Genomic DNA, 20,918 nt, shown 5'->3' with positions numbered 1-20,918 from the left:
CCTCAGAAGCATATATGCTCTCTGTCTTCATATTGGTCAGCGTCAGGGAGCACGTCGCGGAGCATGTCACTAAAAAATAGTCGATAAAATACAAAAAAATTATATTAACACTGTTCTGCATATTCTAGAGCTTCCTCTGCTTTAAAGGCATTTAATAAAGAAAGTGGTGGTATGATGTGTTTAATACACTGCTGGATATACATGATTAAACTCAGTAAACTCAGTAAATGACTGTTTATTAGCTGATCAGGTGGAAACACAATTTTGGGGCAGTGATCAGGGTTAAGAAACTGCTTTAAACTACAAACATAAAGTACTGTACTAAATTCTGTCTATCCAGCTTCTAGATAACTAGTTAGCTAAATGAATTTCCGTTCATTATAGCTCACAGTAAGTCCTGTAATCCTAAATTAATAAAGACAGTTTAAAGATGTAATAGTGATTAGCTGATCAGGTACAGGGCAAGTTGAAAATTACATATATAGTTTATTTTTTTTCTGTAACGTTGACTTCCAATCTAGCTAATTCCAAAGTTAAGCTAACTCACTAACACAACTGCAGTTTATTAATCACAGTGGGTTTTGATCTGTGTGCTGCTTCAGAGACGTGTATTTTTAACCAGCTAACAGAAACATATTACAGTTTATGTGGTTAGCCTACCGTTACCTTTCTTTAAGAAAAATCACCGTATATCCAGATCTGATTTAAAATCCACCTGTTTCAAATACGGTTCCTACGCCAATGCATGCTAGTCTTTACGTCGAACGGTTGCACAACGTCACGCACGTCAAATGTCCGGGAGACAAAGGTTCCTACGCCAATGCATGCTAGTCTTTACGTTGAACGGTTGCACAACGTCACGCACGTCAAATGTCCGGGAGACAAAGGTCCGTGTGGTATGACAGTCAAAGAGCAGTCTCGCGACACTGAAATTTGGATCCGACACAGACAATTTGTCGGCTCCGAAAAAGTCGGGTAAAAATCAGGCTAAATTCGTGTATTCTGGACTACAGCTGCTAATGGAAAAGAGCATGATCTGAGATTCATTTAAACTGCAACATAGCTTGATTTTTTGGAAAATTATAAATAAATGAAAAATGAAATGTTAAAATTATTAAGAAAACATATTTTTTAAATACATGTGTTACTTAATTGCTAAAGGAATATACATAACCAGGCAACACTGCAGACATAGCAAAAAAACAACCCAACTCACATCAAAGAAAATTAAAATGTACAAGAATTATTTGAAATTGTAGTAACATGTTCATTTAGAGTGAATTGTTACACAATATATTGTCTTTATATGAACTTTAAACAACTATTCTGCAGACAAAAAAAAATCCTCCAGAAATAATTATTCTCAATTTTTAGAGCTCCCTGTAATCTCCAAAGCTGCTCTTAGCTTCTGCCAGAAGACCTGAGTGTCTATTCCAGGTTTGGGCCAGCTGAGGTAGGTACGCTTCTTTATTAGACTCCTCATCCTGTAATATGGAGACAGATGCTGGGGCTGAATGTCCTCCAGGAACACTAAAATAAGAATGTCCTTCTTCTCGTCAAAGAGTCGGAAACTGGCCACCTGGATTTCTCTGGAACACCACTCGCTCTCCAGGTAGTGGCGACTGATCACGCAGATGGTCTTACGGCTGCTGTAGATGCCCTCCACAATGTTATCCACGATTGGTTTACCTGGCTGGAAGTCTCTGTGGTGCAAACACAACCTCCAGCCCTGCTCTCCCTCCAGCTTTGGTAACAGCTCCTTCATTACCCAGAGTTCATCATGGGTGTTGTAGGAAATGAAAGCATCGTACTGGAATCTTTGTACTGTTTCGTTCTGGTTGTGCTGTTGTTTTTTGTCATAAAGAAAAGCCAGAAACAGATAGTAGGTGTATACAATCTGCCATTTCAGAAAGTGGTAGAGGAACGAACTGAGCAGAGTCAAAAGTATGAAAAAGGTAGTGGAGATAAAGCACAACAGCCCCACATTAACAATGCATGAGTCTCTGTCGAGATCTAGAAGTCGACTTCCTCTCAGATTGGATGGGTAGTTGCATGTGAACTTGTCCAGGCTTAAAACTTGTGTGTCATTGTTGTGAACTGCCCAGTCGATAAACCAGGCATTGTCACAGTCGCAGGAAAATTCATTGCCTTGTAGGTCCAGATGGGACAACTTTGAAAAGGCGTTGATCAAATTCTCATTGATGACAGCAATAGAATTCTTTCGAACCAAGAGAACTTGTACTTCATTAATGTTTGCTTGAATAACAAAGTCCAGTGATTGAATTCCTGTCTGAATCATGGTGAGAGCGCTGAGTTTTTTGAGTGGCTGAAATATGTCTGCTGAGATTGATATCAAGTTGTTTTTGCTAAAATCCACTAACCACAGATTCGGGGTGTAAGTAAAGGTTTCAGGATGTAGAGAGTTTATGTTAATATTGCCAGCCCAGAGTTTCTTTAAGTTTGCCAATCCTTCCAGAAGATTGGAAGGAAAATATTTCATACCATCTGTGCCCTGACTAAAAATGATCAGAGAATGTAAAGAATTCAGATTTTTAAAAGGCGGAACACTGAGGCTGCTCTGGCTTGTGTACGAAATGCGATTGTTATTTAAAACCAGTTCCTTTAGATTTGGAAGTCCAGAGAAAATTGAAGCACTTATTGAAGATTTTGTGAGCTTGTTTGATTGCAAATCCAGTATAATCAGATTGTCTAATCCTTCGAAAGCACCTTCCTCAAGAATTTGTATCTGGTTATCTTGAAACTCTAGATGTGTAAGATTTAGCAAACCCTTAAAAATGCCTTTTTGGATGGTGCTTAGCTTGTTGTGAGATGTATCTAAGCGCTGCAGACTCTGGAGACCCCTCATAAAATAACCTTTTAAAGTGAAGAGTCTAGCTGAACCAATCAAAAGTACTTTCAAATTCTGAAGGTCTTGAAAAGCACAGTGTTCCACTGATGACAGAGGATTTCTATAAATATGCAATGTTATTAATCCTGTTAGATTGGTCAAATCCGAACAAGCTACAGTCGTAATGGAATTGTAGCCGAGATCTAAGACTTTTAAACAGGAAAGGTTTCTAATGGCCTTTGGAACTTTCTTCAATTTATTATGGGTAAGACTCAGGGTATTGAGTTTACCCATTGATTTAAACGTTAGTGGTGAAATGTTAGTCAGATGGTTTTCTGCTAAGTCCAATAGTATCAGGTTTTTGCAGTGTTTTAGCTCATTCTCTGATATAGAATTAATGCCATTGGACTCCAAACGAAGAGATGTTAGGGAAGTAATCAGGCAAGCATCCTTAACAAGAGATTTTGCCTTCTCTTCTCCAAAGTAGTAAAGTCTAAGATTGTCCAGTGTAGAGTTGAAGGTTCGCAGCAATTCTTTTGTTTCTTCTGTTGCCAGTTGTATTCCACTTATGTTAAGTCTGTTGACATTTCTGAAGTAGTCTTTGTTCTGCACTTCCCACTTAATGCTGGTGTTAATCAATGCCAGGTCTAAAGTTTCAAGGTGAGGAAAGATGTCAGCTGTTATTCTAAACAACTGCAAAGGATTGTGGGACAGATCCAGGGCTTTCAGTTGTATGGATGTGTTTGAAACTTGCAATGATTCAAAAGAGGCAAACCCATTTTTCCCGATGTGCAGTTCCTGAATATTAGGCATCAGAAAGGCAGGCTGGGCTTTATGTATGGAATGTAGATGGTTTCCTGACAAGTTCAGCATTACCAAACTGCGAAGAGGAAGAAAAGCAGAAGAACTTATTTCTGAAATGCGGTTTTCATTCAGTCGAAGGAAAGTGAGGTTAAACAGGTTCTGGAAGAGTCCATCTGAGATCGTTTTGAGTTTGTTGAACTCAAGATTCAATTCCTCCAAAGCAGCTAGTCCTCTGAAAGCCCCGTCCTCCACTTCCACAATCATGTTTTTACTAATATTTAGGTGTTGAAGATTGGATAAATCTCTCAAATCATTCCTTTTTATCAATGATATCTTGTTGTAGGAAATGTCCAGCGCTCTTGATCTAGATGGTATGCTGTCGGGTACAGCCTGAAGCTGCCTTTTGTAGCAGAGTACTTTCAAATTTGTGGAATTTAATGAACCTTTGACAGTGCAGTCCTTCAGTGAATATCCATGTGTCAGTGTCAGACTGAAAAGTATATTCAATGCCAGTACCAAGAAAAGGTATTTAGATTGTACTGGTTTATGAAAATTTAAACTTGGCATGGTTGTCATGGTTTTCATTGTCTTTATATAGATGGAAAATTTATTTCCGCAGTCCTGTGAAAGCAACATAAAATAATTACTGCTTTTTACATGTTACTAGTGTTAACAACTGCTTAATTGTTTTTGGTTTGATGGACTAGCTTTTAATTTGCTCAAGGGTGCCCTGGGGACCCTTGACCAAATTCTATATTTTATTGTTTTTTTTATTTTATTTTGCAAAACGTGTGTAAAATTAATGTCAAATTAATTATATTTGACGTTATTTGATATTGACTTTATCATGTTTTACTTACATCACAAATCACACATAATTACACAAAATTCAAACACTGTGAGTTTAAAACTAAAGAATACTATTGCTAGGTACACTATAACAAATATTGACATTAAACAATACTTTAATGCTACAAAATATAACAGAAGTCCTATTTTGTGACAATAAATAACAAAAGTGTTGACATTGCCCAGACAATGCCCAGACATTGGCAAATAAATTTAAAGTACCACAATACACATTAAAATATACTATGAAAATAACTATTAATATACAAAAAGTATATTGCTATGGTATGTATGAGTAATGCTATGAATATTTCCTCCTGCACTTAAACTATATGAAATAGATTAGTAGTAGATTACTAACTGACCTCAAATTTTAATATTTACTTACCAATAAAGTGATGACATTGAAACAATCTTAGTTGAAGAGATTTTTAGCAGTCGTCGTACGATGTGGACGTGTGAATGTAACGTGTATTTTAAAAATGTTTTTTGATGCTACGCTATAGCATCCTGTAAATGAGGAAGAGAAACTATCTGCTCTATTTTTAACATTAATAAGCTCCTCAGGAAATGAAAGTGGTTGGACAGCAGGGTAGTTCAAACTGAGCTGTTCACCCATGATAACCTTGATCTTTGCGCAGCTGCAAAGATCAGCAGTGAACTCCAGCTGGATCGCGTTTTGGATTATTATTCTTCTTCACAGAGGATCATTAAAATATTTGAACAGGTGAAAACTCTTATTAGTATGTTGATGTTAAGCAGTGTAGACTGTGTTAGAGCTTTAAAATGCAGATAATAAGAGAAAGTGAGCTTTTACTGTTCAGGAGCAGCACTTCAGGTTTTATTATTTAGATATGGTCATTAGTTTATTACAGCACACCTGACCAAAATAATCAACAAACAACTAACTAATCAACTAACTATCTGCCCTTGCTGTGGCAAGCTGAATTATACAGCAGGAAAACTAGCAGGACAGTGTTACTCCAGAACCACAGAGCTAACTTACTGAAGAACCATAGAGTCTAAATCACTTAATGTAAAAAGCCCTAATGTGTGTTTTTCCACTGAAACCTATTATAAGGACAAATCTTAATGTGGCTTAATGTATTAAAACATTGAGCCAGAAACACCAAACATCTAAACATGTTGGATCAGCTGTGTGTAACATGCTGTTCGCTGGTGTTGCGCCGAATATAGTCCCCTGCCAATCTCTGCAGCTGCGCTGTGTAATATTTTTCTCATTAGGAGTCATAAACAATCTCGTAATTCAGAGGATCCAGTGTTTTTTAGGAGGTAAATGTACACAGAGTAAAATGTACAGGGTTCTGAACATATTTATGTGTTCCCCCCACAACCACTTAGACATGGAAGCCATACAAGGACTACAGAAGGACGTATGACTTCAGTGGTCTATTTCCTGCTTTTGTCCTCTCCTCTAGCACAGTTAGCTCATTTAAATAATTACTACAGCCCTTACTCGTGCCGTATTACACATGTGTAGTAAGTGGAACTAGTCAGTTTGGCCCAGTAAAACATATTTAATACATCAGAATTACACGAATAAATAAGTTAGTTATAAATATATGTAAATATAGAACATACTAAGTTGTAAAAATTGGGTTTGCAACACTGAATATTAATCAAGCAATCAACCATTATTTACACTGGAGGGGGACCCTCATTTACAATGCCGCAGAGCATTTACAGTTTAAAAGGGATTAAAAATATATTTAAAAAATGAAATTAAAGCTGACATTTACTATAGACAAATAAAATATATACGTAAAAAGGAAAAATACAACATTTAAAAAAAAAATTAAATTTTAAAATTTTAAAAAGTAAAGAATTTATATATTATGAAGAAAAAAATAATAGTAGTGAAGATAAAGTAAAATAAGAATGATAAGAAATTATAAAATTAACATTAATAAACTAAGAACATGGGAGTCATGGAAATATATATATATATATATATATATATATATATATATATATATATATATATATATATATATATATATATATATATATATATATATATTTAGGTGGCAAGTTCTGCAGGCAGACATATGAGCAGAAGAAAGAGCAGAGCTGACTGCTGGAGGAAAGGAGGGGCCTTTTAAAGAAACAGTGCACAATATCTCTTCTTTAGGAGTAGAATATACAAAAACTCTTCTTTACTGCAAAATAAATGATAAAATAAGTAGTTTTTAATCCTTTAAAGTTTCCAGTCATTTGGAGAAAGAAAGTACCATTCCAAGTTTAGATCTCTATAATATCTTACCAGTAAAAGGGAGCAGTTTATAATTTTACATGGTGATTCACTTTAAAGCAAAATATAGAGCTGCAAAAACAATCCTTCCATATAAATATTTCATTTTACTTTCGTTTTCAAGTAATTCCCTGATGGGTAAGTTATTTAGGGCTGTTTAGGCCGCCGTGCCAGCTGGTTTGATTGTGTCTGTATGCTGATGCTATTTGTGTAATGTGGAGGTGCATTTAATGTGAATTAGATGTGAATTAAGACATTTTCTGAGCGCTGCTGCTCATCGTGGCCACAACAAGCTATAAGCTGGCTGCCACCACAATTTACAAAGAAAACAAGAGAAATCCCAACAGAAAGAAATAATATTTCATCAAAATAAATAAAAAGAAAGGACATTTCTGCACAAAATAAACTCAAAAGAACTGATAAAATTATAAGAACGGACCAGAAGCCTAATAATGACAGTTTATGGGGCGGGTCGAGTCGGGCTCGGGCAGAACGGGTATGGGCTCGGGTCGGGTCGGACTGGATTCTACAACATTGTCCAGATTAGATTTGAGATCGGCCCACAAAATACAGCCCGACCCGACCTGAGCCTGTGATGGTTCTGCCAGAAATAGACTTAAAACTCAAAATATTATTTGAAACTGAGAATTATTAAATAGACTTAAAACTCAAAATATTATTTGAAACGGAGAATTATTAAATAGACTTAAAACGAAATATATTATTTGAAAGGGAGAATAATAAAATAGACTTAAAACCAAATATATTATTTGAAAGGAAGAATTATAAAATAGACTTAAAACCAAATATATTTGAAAGGGAGAGTTATAAAATACACCTACATCGAAATATATTATTTAGATATTGCATATAGAAATCCATACTGCCTGTTGACCGGCGTCGGAAAGCGGAAATGTCTCCGCTCAGTAGACCGTAGACCGCATTTTAGCGCATCGTAGCGCAACGTCACTCTCAATGCACATCTCCACATTGTGTCACAATGAATGTTACACCCTTACTGGTCTACTTTTTGACTTTTGTATATGTCGCTAGTGACTGTTTGGCTGCGTGTGTGGTTTTGATATAAAGAATTTATGTAGTTGTGTATGTTTTGTGTGGTATGATGTCTCGGAAGCGTTGTCTACACAGGGGCGTAGCAGCTGATTCTGGGCCCTGTACACTGTCAATGTCAGTGGGCCCCTGTCCATGCCAGTACACAAGGAACGTGAGCGACAAAAAAAAAAAAATCAGGATTCTTTTTCATGGGCCCCTCTCCGTACTCGGGCCCTGGATAGTCAGGTCCCCCTCACCCCCACTACAGACAAGCAGCTCTCCAGCCCAGAAGGTTGATGAACAAACTTGCAGAACAGTAGATCTCAAAGCAAGATGAAAGGAGAAAAAATAAACACACAGCCCAAGTGGGTTCGAAATGAGGTGCGAAATGGAAACAGGTGGAAAACGAAAACGAGTGGAAAATGAAAACGGGCGGTAAACAAAAACGTGCGGAAAACGAAAACGGGTGGGAAACAAAAAACAGGTGGCTATAAAGGGCAGAGGTTCCAGGGTCACGGTTCGCAACTGATATAAACATATATTTTTTGTAGAAACTGTCATTGAAAGTGCTCTGATAAAAGTTTAGAGGTAAAATGTACCTAAAGATGTACTGTGATATACAAAGTTTCTGGTTATTTGAGGCGTAATAAGGATTCTCTATGTGAATGTATGTGAAATGCAAATAAGATGCAATCTTTAAGTGAACCTGCAAAAGAAAGGGAAAAGAGACCAAAGTGAATTGTCTTCTTGAAGTATCCAGCCCTGACCCCAGTAACTGATGGTTGAACATAGTTCTCAAGTACGCAAGCCTCAACAAGATTCCCAGTACCTGCACTGACCACACAGCCCCACATCATAATGGAACCACCGCCAAATTTTAACTGTGGATAGCAGGTGTTTGACTTGGAATGCTGTGGTCTTTTCTCACCATGCATACTGCCCTCCAAATAACTAAATTTTAATTCTATCAGAAGAACAAAACTGTGCCTGTGGTGATCCATTTCCTCTTCTTACAGTGGAAACTGACAGCTGAAATTGCTGAGATTGCTTTTTGAATCCTTCCCCTAAACCATGATGTTGAACAGTCTTTGTTTTCAAGTAATTTGAGTGTCGATTTGAGGCTTGCATATTGCCACTCTTTTGAAAAAGGAGAAAAACTAGCAATTGACCACCTTAACTTTCCTCACCTGTGTATAGGTTGATGGTTAATAAGCTTACCAAAAAAATGTGTGTTTCAATAATTAGTGCACTGTTAAACTGCATATGCAGGAATTGCACAGAAGGTGGAAGTATGCACTTAAACAAATGAGCTAAATGTCCTTGGGTGGGTTTCCTGAAGTTTTATACAATATACAACACAATTTTTCCCTTTTTGTGTTGTATAGGTTGAATTATTATGAGAGTACATAGAAATAACTAATCCCATTATGTAATTAATGTAATATATGCATTCATTGTATTATTATTGTCAACATCTTTTTTAATTATTTGCTGATGACCTTATTGTGGTGCGTTGTTGCGTGTGCAAAATATGTTTGAAAAAATAACAAAAAATATATTCTCACAAAAACTCATTCTATTTTATTTATTGAAGAATGTATCTCCCCGAATATGTTCGGGACTCAGACACAGTCTTAATCTTTAAGTCTAGACGGAAAACTTACTTGTTTAGTTTAGCTTTTGGTAATTAATGTTTTTCCCTTTAGATAAAGTTGCAGATCCAGGGGTTCATGGACAGAGGGAATTCTGGTAAACTGAGTTGCTGGTGCTGTTTTTCTCCCACTGCACTCAGTCACTCAGGTTTGTGGACGGTGGAGTGGGTGGATGCCAGTGTTTCAGGGAGCCTCCTTGTCTATGTTACCTTCTGACTCTCTCCCTTTAGTTATGCTGTTTTATTCAGATCTGCCATTAGCTACACTCTGATAATATTTTATACTCTCTGTTTTACATAAATCCAGTTAATTCCATCTCTCTGCCTTCCTCCGAGTTACTTACTGCCCAACAGTCTGACCCGATACCGATCGATGTTGGACCCCCAGGCTCTCATGTCCTCTGTTCGGCCAGAGTGATGGAAGTTTCTGAAGTCAGCCCTTCTCCATCACCCACCATAGATCAGCTGCTCATCATCCATCTTACTTTCCTCTACAGATTACATCCAAGCTTACATGAACTCTAACTGCTTCCATTAGTGGCGCTGCTGTACTCTTGAATATATAAAACCTATGTGGATGTATAAAGACTTTTTAAAAAATAATTTGGTTTGACCAGTGGTAGGATGGTCCCCCCCTTACACGTGAGTCTTGGTGTCCCAAGATTTCTTCCTCCTCCTCCAGCTCTGAGGGAGTTTTTCCTTGCCTCTGTGCTAACTGGTGGTTCTGTATTCTGTATTTTCTATGTTTAATATTTTGCCTGATTCTTTGTCCTGTGATCACGTTTCTGTAAAGCTGCTTTGTGACAACACCAGTTGTAAAAAGCGCTATACAAATAAATTTGATTTGATTTAATTTGATTTGAATAGAGTGCTTAATATTGTGATAAAAATTGTCATTAACCTCTTACCAGGCATTTGCATGTATATGGACTACAAATGTAGATGATACAAAATATTTTTTTTTCTCTGCTGTAAAAAAAAAAAAGGTTATTTACATTCTAAAAACTTTGGACACTCCTTCATGCTTGTTCACTCTCTATTGCATTTTTTTTTTTTCAAAAAAAAAAATGGAAAAAAAAAAAATAAACAAATAAGGGCAATAAAAATATTCTTCTTGGTAAACTAGTTTTCCATTTGTGCAGTAATTGGGCAACCTTTTTAATCTGGCTTCAGGCATTTTAATTTGAACTGTCAGTTAGGTGAATTTCTTACAGTTATTTTTCTGTATTTTTTTTTCCTTATGAACATCATACTTATTAAAAAAAATACTTATTTAGAACTTAAAACTTAGACTTTTAATGATTTTCTTTTGTGGGGTAGGTTGAGTGCTAACATACATATTTAATAAGCAAAACGCAAGAATTGGGTGCACAAATTTGAATTGTTTTCTAAAATCACCACAGCCACAAAATTATATTGTGTACATAACAATACTGTATATTGTTTAGAAAGTTCATACAATATTTGACCAGGTTGTAACTTGACCATGTGCTTTTGACAGCCGGGTTGTTGGTGGATTTTTAACCATTTTTCCCTGAAATGTTAGAATTCAGTTAAATATCTTGCTAAATATACCTGCCAGTTATGTTTAAGCAAAGTCCACATATTGTCACATATTGTCACATCACATATTGTGATGGTCAATTAATTCCAAAAAATTCATGTTAATCAATTTCATAACCATCTTTGAAGTGTATTTTGGGTCACTATCCCCAAAACCCTCCTCTTTTCTCATTGTGTAATATCTCATTTCCAAAAAACCCTCATACAATTCTTACCACCACCATGCTTCACAGTTAATATAATTTTTTCAGGGTTGAAACCCTCACATTTATTTTGCCATGAGGGTATGTAAGTGAACATTCCTGCAAATGGTTCAGTCCTTTTCCCCACATTATTAGAAAACTTCCTAGGTCCTCCTTATCCCAGAAAGTAGAAGACTTTCCTCTTCATAAGTCCCTTTGGTCTCTAAAGCAACTCTCAGCTTCTCCCAGAAGACACGAGTATCCTCTCCTGGTTTGGGCCAGCTGAGGTAGGTACGCTTCTTTATTAGCTTTCTCATTCGATAGTATGGAGACAACTGATGAGCAGGAATATTCTCCAGGAACACCAGAATGAGAACATCTTTCTTTTCATCAAAGAGTCGAAAACTGGCCACTTGGATTTCTCTGGAACACCACTCGCTCTCCAGGTAGTGGCGACTGATCACGCAGATTGTTTTCCGACTTCTGTAGATCCCATCCACAATGTTTTCCATGATTGGTTTACCTGGTTGAAAGTCTCTGTGGTGCAAACACAACCTCCAGCCCTGCTCTCCCTCCACCTGAGGTATCAGTTCACTCATAACCCACAGTTCATCTTGAGTGTTATAGGAAATGAAAGCATCGTACTGAAAACCACTGGACTTCCCATTCTGTCTCTGCTGCTTGCTGTCGTAGAGAAAAGCCAGTAGGCGATAATAGGCATAGACAACTTGCCATTTCAAGAAATGATGAAGGATGGAGCTAAGCATAATCAGAAGAATGAATATGGTGGTCGAAATAAAATAATAAAAACCCTGATCCACAGTGCATGACTCAAAGTCAAGCGCCATAAGCTTACTTCCCCTGAGGTTTGAGGGGTAATTGCATGTTAATTTATCCGCATTTAAAACTTGTGTGTCGTTGTTCTTTTGCGCCCAGTCAACAAACCAGGAATTGCTGCAGTCACAGCTGAAAGTATTTTCTTGCAGGTCTATAAAGACTAATTTGGGGAATGATGAAATCAGTGTTTGATTGATGACAGCCAGTGCGTTCCTGCTGACTTGCAAGTACTGAATTTCAGTGAGGTTTGCTTGCATGAGAAAGTCAAGAGATTGCAAATCAGCCGAGGACATAGAGAGTCTGCTGAGTTGTTGGAGGGGCTCGAATACTTCTGGGGAGACCGTTGTTAATTCGTTCCTCCTGAGGTCCAGGCTTTGCAGTCTTGGAGTGTGTGAGAATGTTTTTGAATCCAGAGAATTTAGGTTGAGATTTCCTGCTGTAAATTCCTGTAATGATGTCAGTCCTTGCAAAAAGTTTGAAGGGATGTTCGTCATCCCTTTGTGGCCTTGATTGTGAATTGCTAAAGTTTCCAAAGATTCCAAATCTGCAAAAGGTGGATCGATGAGATTGTGCTGATATGAATATGAAAAGAAATTGCTGTTCAGCATAAGACATTTTAGGTTAGCAAGTCCTGAGAAAACGGATGCCTTTAGTGAATCTGTTGGGATTTTGTTTGATTGCAGGTAAAGTACCTTCAGTTTATTAAGTCCATCAAAAGCTCCATCTTCTATGTTACTTATTTGATTGTCATTTAAAAGCAAATGAGTGAGAGATTGTAAATCTCCGAAATCTCCTTTATGAATGGAGTTCAACTTGTTTTGTGTTAAATCCAAAAACTCTAGTTTCTGAAGACACATTCTGAAGCAGTGTTTCACAGAAATAAGTCTGCTGAAGCTAATAATTAGAGTCTTCAAATTAATAAGGTTTTGAAATGTGCAATTTTCAATTGAAGACAACGGATTCCTGTAAATATTAAGAGTTTGTAACTGTATCAGGTTGTTGAAATCTGAACATGTTAAAACCTCAATGCTGTTGAAACTGAGATCGAGGGTTTTCAAAGACGACACACTGCCAATGGCTGTTGGTACACTGTCCAATATGTTTCTGGACAGACTCAGTCTACTGAGTTTTGTCATTGACCCGAATGCCATATTTGTTATGTTAGTGAGACTGTTTTCAGACAAGTCCAGCACTTCTAGATCAGTGCAGTTTTTGAGTTCCTTCTCTGATATGTATTCCATGCTATTCAACTGCAAATGTAGAGTTCTTAGAGATTTTATCAGACATGCCTTTGTAATTAATGGTTTTACTTTTTGCTCTCTGAACTGGTAGAGCCGAAGTGAGGTCAATGAGCTGTTGAAGGTTTGCAGCACGGGTTCCATTTTCTCATGTGTCCCACTTAAATTAAGGGTCCTAACATTTCTGAAGTAGTTGGTGTCCTGCACATCCCATATTATGCTTCCTTTGCTGAATGCCAGATCTAGAGATTCAAGCTGAGGGAAAATATCTGCCGTCATCTTGAAGACCTCTAAGAGATTCTGAGACAGATCTAAGACTTTCAGGTTTAAGGATGTGTTTGAAACCTCTGATGATTGGAAATAACTAAATCCGTTTCTCCCCATGTAAAGCTCTTGAATGTGGAGCAACTGAAAGGCAGGTTGGGCTTGATATATGTGGATTAAATTATTACCGGATAAATTCAGCATTACCAAACTAATAAGGGGAACAAAGGCAGAAGCAGTGATGTATGTAATATTATTTTCATCCAGTCGTAGCAAAGTGAGGTTGAACAGATTTTGGAAGCATCCTGATGAGATGGTAGTGAGTTTGTTGTAGGCTAGATTCAACTCCATCAAGGATGTCAAGGACACGAAAGCCCCATCCTCTATATCCTGGATCAGATTGTGCGACACATTCAGTTGTCTGAGCACGGTAAGGTGGGTGAAATCTGTTTTCTTTATGTTTAGGAGCTTGTTGTTAGAAAAGTCCAGCACTCTTGTTTGGTCTGGCAGGTTTTGTGGAACAGTGTTAAGTTCCCTGTTGTTGCATGACGCCGTCAAATTTACTGGCTCTTTTAGAGAACCTCTCATGTTGCAGTTATTTACAAAAAATCCATTTGATGGAGGTATCTGTACAACACAGGACAGTACTAGCAGGAGGCATGTACAGAATATCACCAATGGGGTGTGATGTCCTCTGTGAAGTATTGTGGACATGTTCATTTTTGTGTATCCAGCACTGCCGTTGTTGATGTGATGCTTCAGGTTAAACTTGGTTAGCGTCCTTGCCAGCACCAAACAATCTAGAAGGAGAGTGAAAAAAGGACTTATTGACACGTAAACCAAAAAGGTTTAAATGTACAGTAGCTAAACATATATAATAAAACTGCCACACATTTCTTGCCTTTGCACCTAATCTGAAATTCAACACCTTCTTTAGCATACATCATTAACCTCCCAAGGTTTATCCATCCATCCCTAGTGTAACGACCACTGGTTGTAATTTTCCCCTTATGTGCTGGCTTATGCTGTTTTCTGTTTGTGTTTTGTAGGTGCAGTACCAAACTTGGCGCACCAGAAGAGACACATTCAAGGCTCCTCCCCTTTCCTAACCTGGAAAAATGTCCTTCTAAGACCAACCTGGAATTTTCATTTTGTGTTCTGTTTGTTTTATAGCTTTTTGTTACAGTTTCTCATTTTTCTTTGGAGAAAAGTAGGAGGTAGATGCCATTTTGTTTGACTACCATTGTCTCCCGTTTTGGTAGCAGGGAGTTAGGGTAGTTTTTTGTGTTTGCTTTCTTTAATTTCAGGTTTAGTTGGTTGTTTCTTTATAGTTGGTTTGTTTAGAGTTGGCCTATGCTCATCCCTCAAGCAAAAGTACTTCTTTTTGTCAATACTATCACAGCCTAATCCTAGACTGAGTCGTAGTGCTTGCTACATGCCCTTGCATCAGATATAAAACCCTGATGCTAGCCGGTGAAGCCAAAAATTGTTCAAATTCTCCCAACCTGGTGGAACTGATCAAACCCAACCTGTACCTAGAGCCCTTTGAACTTCAAGTATGGCTTGACATGAGGAAGTACCTCTCAAGACACGTGGAAGACAATAATTCAGGTAATTTATTCTCTTTCCTGACAACAAGGAGGTGAAATTAACTCTTCCTGATTGTTTAAGCAACAATAACCAGCATTGATAACCAGATATTAATTACAGTAAGTGGTGTACATATCTAAAATTTAAACATAATTGAAAGCGAGAGCGTGACAGTGAGCGCTTCCTCCAAAAGTTATTTTAGGATAGTTCTGAAAGTGACTGAGGAACTCAGCTAAGAGCTCAGCATGGTTCTGTCAAGTGATTAAACAGCCCTCAACCACACATGTGAAACATCATTTGCTGGTAAGCTAGTTGGGTAACCATCATCCTGCTTGGTCTTTCTAGTCAATTTGGTCAACCAGCATGTTCTGGTTGATCATGTCAAACTCAAACATGATGCTAAATAGTCAATCATCTAAACCAGCTTGAACATCTGATTAAGCAATGTTAAATGCTAGGAATATTTGACAGATATTGTTAGAAGTTTGTAGAGCATGAATAAAGGTACCAAATAACAATGCCACATCATAAATGAAGCAGATTATACAAACAACAAAACACAACATGGCAGATGATTTTAGTGAGTCACATTTGATACAGAACAAGTTTCACCAGCAGTCTTGCTAATTACTTGCTAATTAAACATATATTTCGAACAGCTGAAATAAAGTGTCAATATATAAGGCAAGTAAGAGTAAATACAGTAGTTTAAATTTGGGACAAACATAAACATTTGAATGAACATTTCGACATCTTTAATTCTTGATCGAGATATAATTTAAAAAATACTCTAGTGGTAGGACTGCATAACCTTAAATCAAAATTTAGATTAAATAGTACATTATTATTTAGAAAACCAAAAGAAAACTTACCAAAATTACTGCAGAGATAAGATAAACAGGACTAATAGAGCAAAAAGTTTACAAACAAGACATCTGTTTCGACTTTAGTCTTGTTTTCAGTATCATAGTGTACGAGGGAGTGTGACGTACAAATACAGAACTACCCTTTAAAAACAGTCAGTGCACATGCTTTCAAATGAAGACACCAAAAAATGTTTTACAACTTTTTCTGTCAAGACAGCAAAAAAATCCTTGATGAGCCTTCTGTAATTTCGGAATTTAAATGGTACATATAACCTATTGCTACTCCAGAACATGTCAAAAAAATGATAAAACATTTCTAACAGGAAGCCCTGTTCAGTCACCCTTGCAACCATATATTTTTACTCTTGCAGGATGAGTTATCTTATCTTCTCAGTGACCATAATTAGCAAAAAAGCATCAATTTTTCCAAGGCTAGGGTAGTGAATGTAGGGTACTTTAAAAAGTACCAAAATAAGTAAAAAGAAAGGACATTTCTGCACAAAATACTCAAACTCAAAAGAACGGATAAAATTATAAGAACGGATCAGAAGCCGAACTTACTTCAGATTTTTCACCAGCGTCATATTCGGATTACTTTTGTACCTCGGGCTCATAATGACAGTTTATGGTGCGGGTCGAGTCGGGCTTGGGCAGAACGGATACAGGCTCGGGTCGGGCTGGATTTTACAACATTGTTCAGATTAGACTTTAGATCGGCCCACAAAAATCCAGCCCGACCTAACCCGAGCCTGTGATGGTTCTGCCAGAAATAGACTTAAAACTCAAAATATTATTTGAAACGGAGAATTATAAAATAGACTTAAAACTAAATATATTATTTGAAATGGAGAATTATAAAATATCCTTAAGACTAAATGTATTATTTAATTAATTCGAGAATTAAACAACATTTATTTAGTTCAATAGGCACCCATGTGAGTTCCGCATGGTGGGAAATGGAGCAGCGCCCGGTGTCATTCAGCATCAAGATTCCTACATCTTAAAGCCCTTTGCATGCTCTTGTCTCTCGCTCTCTGTACTTGCTTCTGTAGAAGCTTAAACGATGCGCTAAACGACCTTTCAGGAACAAGTTACAAGTCAAGGAATAAATGAATGTAGGTGTCAAAAGAGAAATATTGTTCGCCCTTCATTAACCATTCGATCAGCGTAACAGCCTTGATAAATCCACAAACAGCCACTGTGGTGAGGAGGAGGCACCAGGACAGCTTGATCTTTAATTGAGCGGTTGAGTTTATTTATTCATTTATTGTTATTTTTGGTCAGTTCTGAAGATATTGTATATAGAAATCAATACTGCCTGTTGACCGGCGTCGGAAAGCGGAAATGTCTCCGCTCAGTAGACCGTATACCGCGTTGAAGCGCACCGTAGCGCAACGTCACTCTCGATGCGCATCTCCACATTGTTGAATCTTGATGCATTGTGCTACAATGAATGTTACACCCCTACTGGTCTACTTTTTGACTTATGTTAATGTCGCTAGTAGCTGTTTGGCTGCGTGTGTGTTACTGATATAAAGACTTTATATAATTTTGTTTGTTTTGTGTGGTATGTGGTCTCGGACGCGCTGTCTACATATTTTTTTGAAGCGCAAACGGAGACTGTGTGCCATGCCCAACCATATCTAATCCTATGTCCAGGATAGAGGTTCACGAGGCTGACTTTAGCCTCGGTACAGGTTCACTATTGTCATTACAATCACAAATATTAAAATGAGCCATTTTTTTTAGCAATTGTGTTTAAACGTTTACTCCAGTGAGTATTGGCTCTCACATTTTTCAATCTAAGTTCTTTTCACCAAAAGAACTCTAAATTACGAGCTCCGAGTGGTACAGCAGACTAAGGCGCTGCCACAAAGATCAGGAGATCGCCAGTTCGAATCCTTTTTTCGAAAAAAGAACTCTGGCTTATAAGAATAAGGTATATATGAGGTGCTTTTCAGCGAGCCAGCCCGCATTTCCACCAGTTTTGTGGAACCACCAAACCGTCACATCATACGCCATCAACAGAGGGCATTGCACAGCGGTTGTGAACAGAAGGGGTCAAGGGTTGCGCTAAATAAACTAGTATTCTTCGAATTCCGCTGCAAACGAACGTCCTTGGTTCCGAAACCTACTTTTGTTGGAGGAAAAGGTAACGCTTCCACATTAGGTTTGCGAACCAGAAAGGTGCTGGTTCCACATCCGTAGAAAAGAGCTGTCTGAGTCTCTGTACTTTTATCACATTGGTATTCTTAATGGAAATCTTCATCTGTTGCAGCATTTAAAACAAAGCTATTTACAGCACTGTCACATGGGAACTGGGTGGCTCTGACTTATTTCAAGAACTGCAGCATCTTTCAGGAACTGAAATTACTTTTCAACTCATTCCCTAAAACTGCACAGGACCAGGCCTATTCATGTGCAAAGACAAGTACCCCACCATCACAAACCACAAGTTACAAACCACCAAACAGAAAAATAAATTAATTGTATCTGCTGTGCATTTACTTTTATTTGCATGTTTTTTTGGGTAAATTTAAGTGACCAGTTTTATTTAAAATTTGTATTTTGTCTCTGAACTTTTACCTTCATCCAACTAAGATTTTATTACATAACCTTTTTTCTTCTGTACATTTCATATTGACAATACCAGGGTTGTAAATGTACAGTAGCTGTGTACCTTTACAACCCTGGTGCTCCGAATGTAAAGTCTTCATCTATTGGTTTAACCATATAATACGGTTTAACCGTATTGCCACATAGCATATGGGTGGTTCATGATTCAGGAACTGAAATGTGTGTTCTAATGGTGTGTGTTTTTTTTAGACTGAAGCAGCATCAGACTGAGTACATCAGTGATGAGCAATCTTCAGTACGGCAGTCCTACTTTAACCCAAAGTGCTGCATGCGGTCTTTTTTTAAAAGGTAAGTGTTATTGGCTGTTTTTATTGTTTGGTTTAAGAGTGCTATTTATTAACATAATGCAGTCCAATGCAAATGTTTGGGCAGTCCTGGTACTTTTAAGTGTGTTGTTTAGTTTTAAAAAGTTTAAGTCTTAATACTTAACCCACTAAATACTTAAATCGTAATACTTAATCCACTGTAAGTCCCTGTATGTTTGCTTATATGGCAGTTTTTTTTACTACAGTTTTATTACAATGATTTACATCCATTTCTTATATCCCTACTTTTATCATTCACAGTAGTTTCTGCATTAACAGCTGAGTAATTTACCTAGGGTTCAAGATATTCAAGCCTACAATGACATGTTTATTCTCTGATATGCTCAGTATATATACTGCACTGACCAGAAACAATAGTTAAACATCTTACCATGCTAGGTTGCAGATTGAAAAAGCCCGCAAACTTCATGCATGTGGTGAAGAAGGTGGCAAAAGAAATAAGATGGCTGTGTTAAAATGTATGTGACGCATGTGTTCCTTTGACATGACTTGTAGGTGGTACTTTAGTGATTTAGTGGGTGGTGCATGATCTAAAATGATTTAGAACCATCATACACTAGCAGAGATGTATAGTAAGGAAGTAAAAGTACTTCACTACTGTTCTAAAGTAGTAAAAAGATGTATCTGTGCTTTACTGTTGTATATTTTTTCTCCTGCTGCCACTTTTACTTCACTACATATATTTCCCTGGGTTTAATATCTGGCTTAAGAACCGACAATGATAATCTACGATCCCTCTGCTGAGCACGAGCCCGCGCACGCGCGCGCAATATTAAACCGCTTTTTATTCTTCTGTTGTCTCACGTGATGTCCCACTCCTGATATGTCCTATGCGTGTCCGAGCGCGCTCGTGTGTGTGCGCGAGTTTTTGCGTGCGTGTATATGCACGCGTGTCGGTGTGTGCACGCACGCGTGTATGTATCTGCACGCATGTATGTATCCACGCGCATGTAGCTATGTGTCCGCGCGCGCATGTGTGTGTGTCCGCGTTTGTGTGTCCGCGTGTGTGTGTGGCTGGGAAAAAACATTGAGGGTGAACCTCATTTACAATGTTGCCAAGCAGCATCAAAGGGATTGAAAACATTTAATAAGAAATTAGAAATAATATGGAATAAAATAGAAAAAAAAATAAATGAATAAAAAATGCCAATTTTAAATCAACATTTAATATATATATATATGAATAAAATATATATGTAAAATAAAACATTCAAACAAATTGACACATAAAAAGTAAATAATTTTTATGATTTAAAAATAAGGGAAAGATAATAGTATAAGTAAAGTAAAAAATCATAATTAAAAGTAAAAAAAATGATTTAAAAAAGAAAAAGATCAACTAATTAAAATAATAATAAAATAATTATAATAAATACAAATAAAAAATAAAAATAAAACTAATTTAAAACAGTCACAAGCTGTTGGGTTTGTTTTCCACAATAAAGGGCCATATTTAGATACACATGAAAGAATAAATATGCCATTTCATTGCTCATTGTGAGCAGATGGTCTGGAAAATCCATACTGAGTTTTGAATAGCTTTCCACTTTTAGCTATTTTAGCTATATTAGACCAGATAACGAAGCTTCAGGAGTTTTTTTTATCTAAATAATTTAAAATGTTTTATCTCTTTATCTGCTAAAAAGTTGTTTAAAAAGTAATACACCTGCCCCTCTACATACAGTATTAGGTGTGTGTCTGACTTGAATCTAAATGATTATATTTTTCTGATATGACTCCTGGGAACTTTTCTCAAAATCATTTACAGGCCGTGTTTTTTTAATGGAGGGCAGTGTGGCTCAACACCCCTAAACCTCTGTTCCTTGAATCCCCTCTGCTAAAATGATAAAAATGTTATAAATCATTCCAAACCCACATCATCAATAAAGCCAGAGCAGTAGATGTTCAGTACTGTCACCAGCTGCTCTAATTTATTTG

General features: G+C 37.1%; 2 protein-coding genes across 2 annotated transcripts; both read right to left on the bottom strand.

Moving 5' to 3' along the window:
* Positions 1 to 1,363: 1,363 nt before the first annotated feature.
* Positions 1,364 to 4,965, bottom strand: LOC103042013 (toll-like receptor 13). Its single transcript, XM_007259068.3, has 2 exons — positions 4,890 to 4,965; positions 1,364 to 4,273 (listed from the first exon to the last, which is right to left on the bottom strand). The coding sequence occupies exon 2, from the start codon at positions 4,235 to 4,237 to the stop codon at positions 1,364 to 1,366; it is 2,874 nt and encodes a 957-aa protein (XP_007259130.3). The 5' UTR covers positions 4,238 to 4,273; positions 4,890 to 4,965.
* Positions 4,966 to 10,919: 5,954 nt separating this feature from the next.
* On the bottom strand, positions 10,920 to 19,914 carry LOC103035902 (toll-like receptor 13). Its single transcript, XM_007259051.4, has 2 exons — positions 19,351 to 19,914; positions 10,920 to 14,361 (listed from the first exon to the last, which is right to left on the bottom strand). Exon 2 carries the CDS (start codon positions 14,279 to 14,281, stop codon positions 11,387 to 11,389), a length of 2,895 nt encoding a protein of 964 aa, XP_007259113.3. The 5' UTR covers positions 14,282 to 14,361; positions 19,351 to 19,914; the 3' UTR covers positions 10,920 to 11,386.
* Positions 19,915 to 20,918: the final 1,004 nt, after the last annotated feature.

This window comes from Astyanax mexicanus, chromosome 21 (assembly GCF_023375975.1).
Source record: "Astyanax mexicanus isolate ESR-SI-001 chromosome 21, AstMex3_surface, whole genome shotgun sequence".
Taxonomy (NCBI): domain Eukaryota; kingdom Metazoa; phylum Chordata; class Actinopteri; order Characiformes; family Acestrorhamphidae; genus Astyanax; species Astyanax mexicanus.
This window is presented reverse-complemented; position numbering and strand designations above follow the sequence as displayed.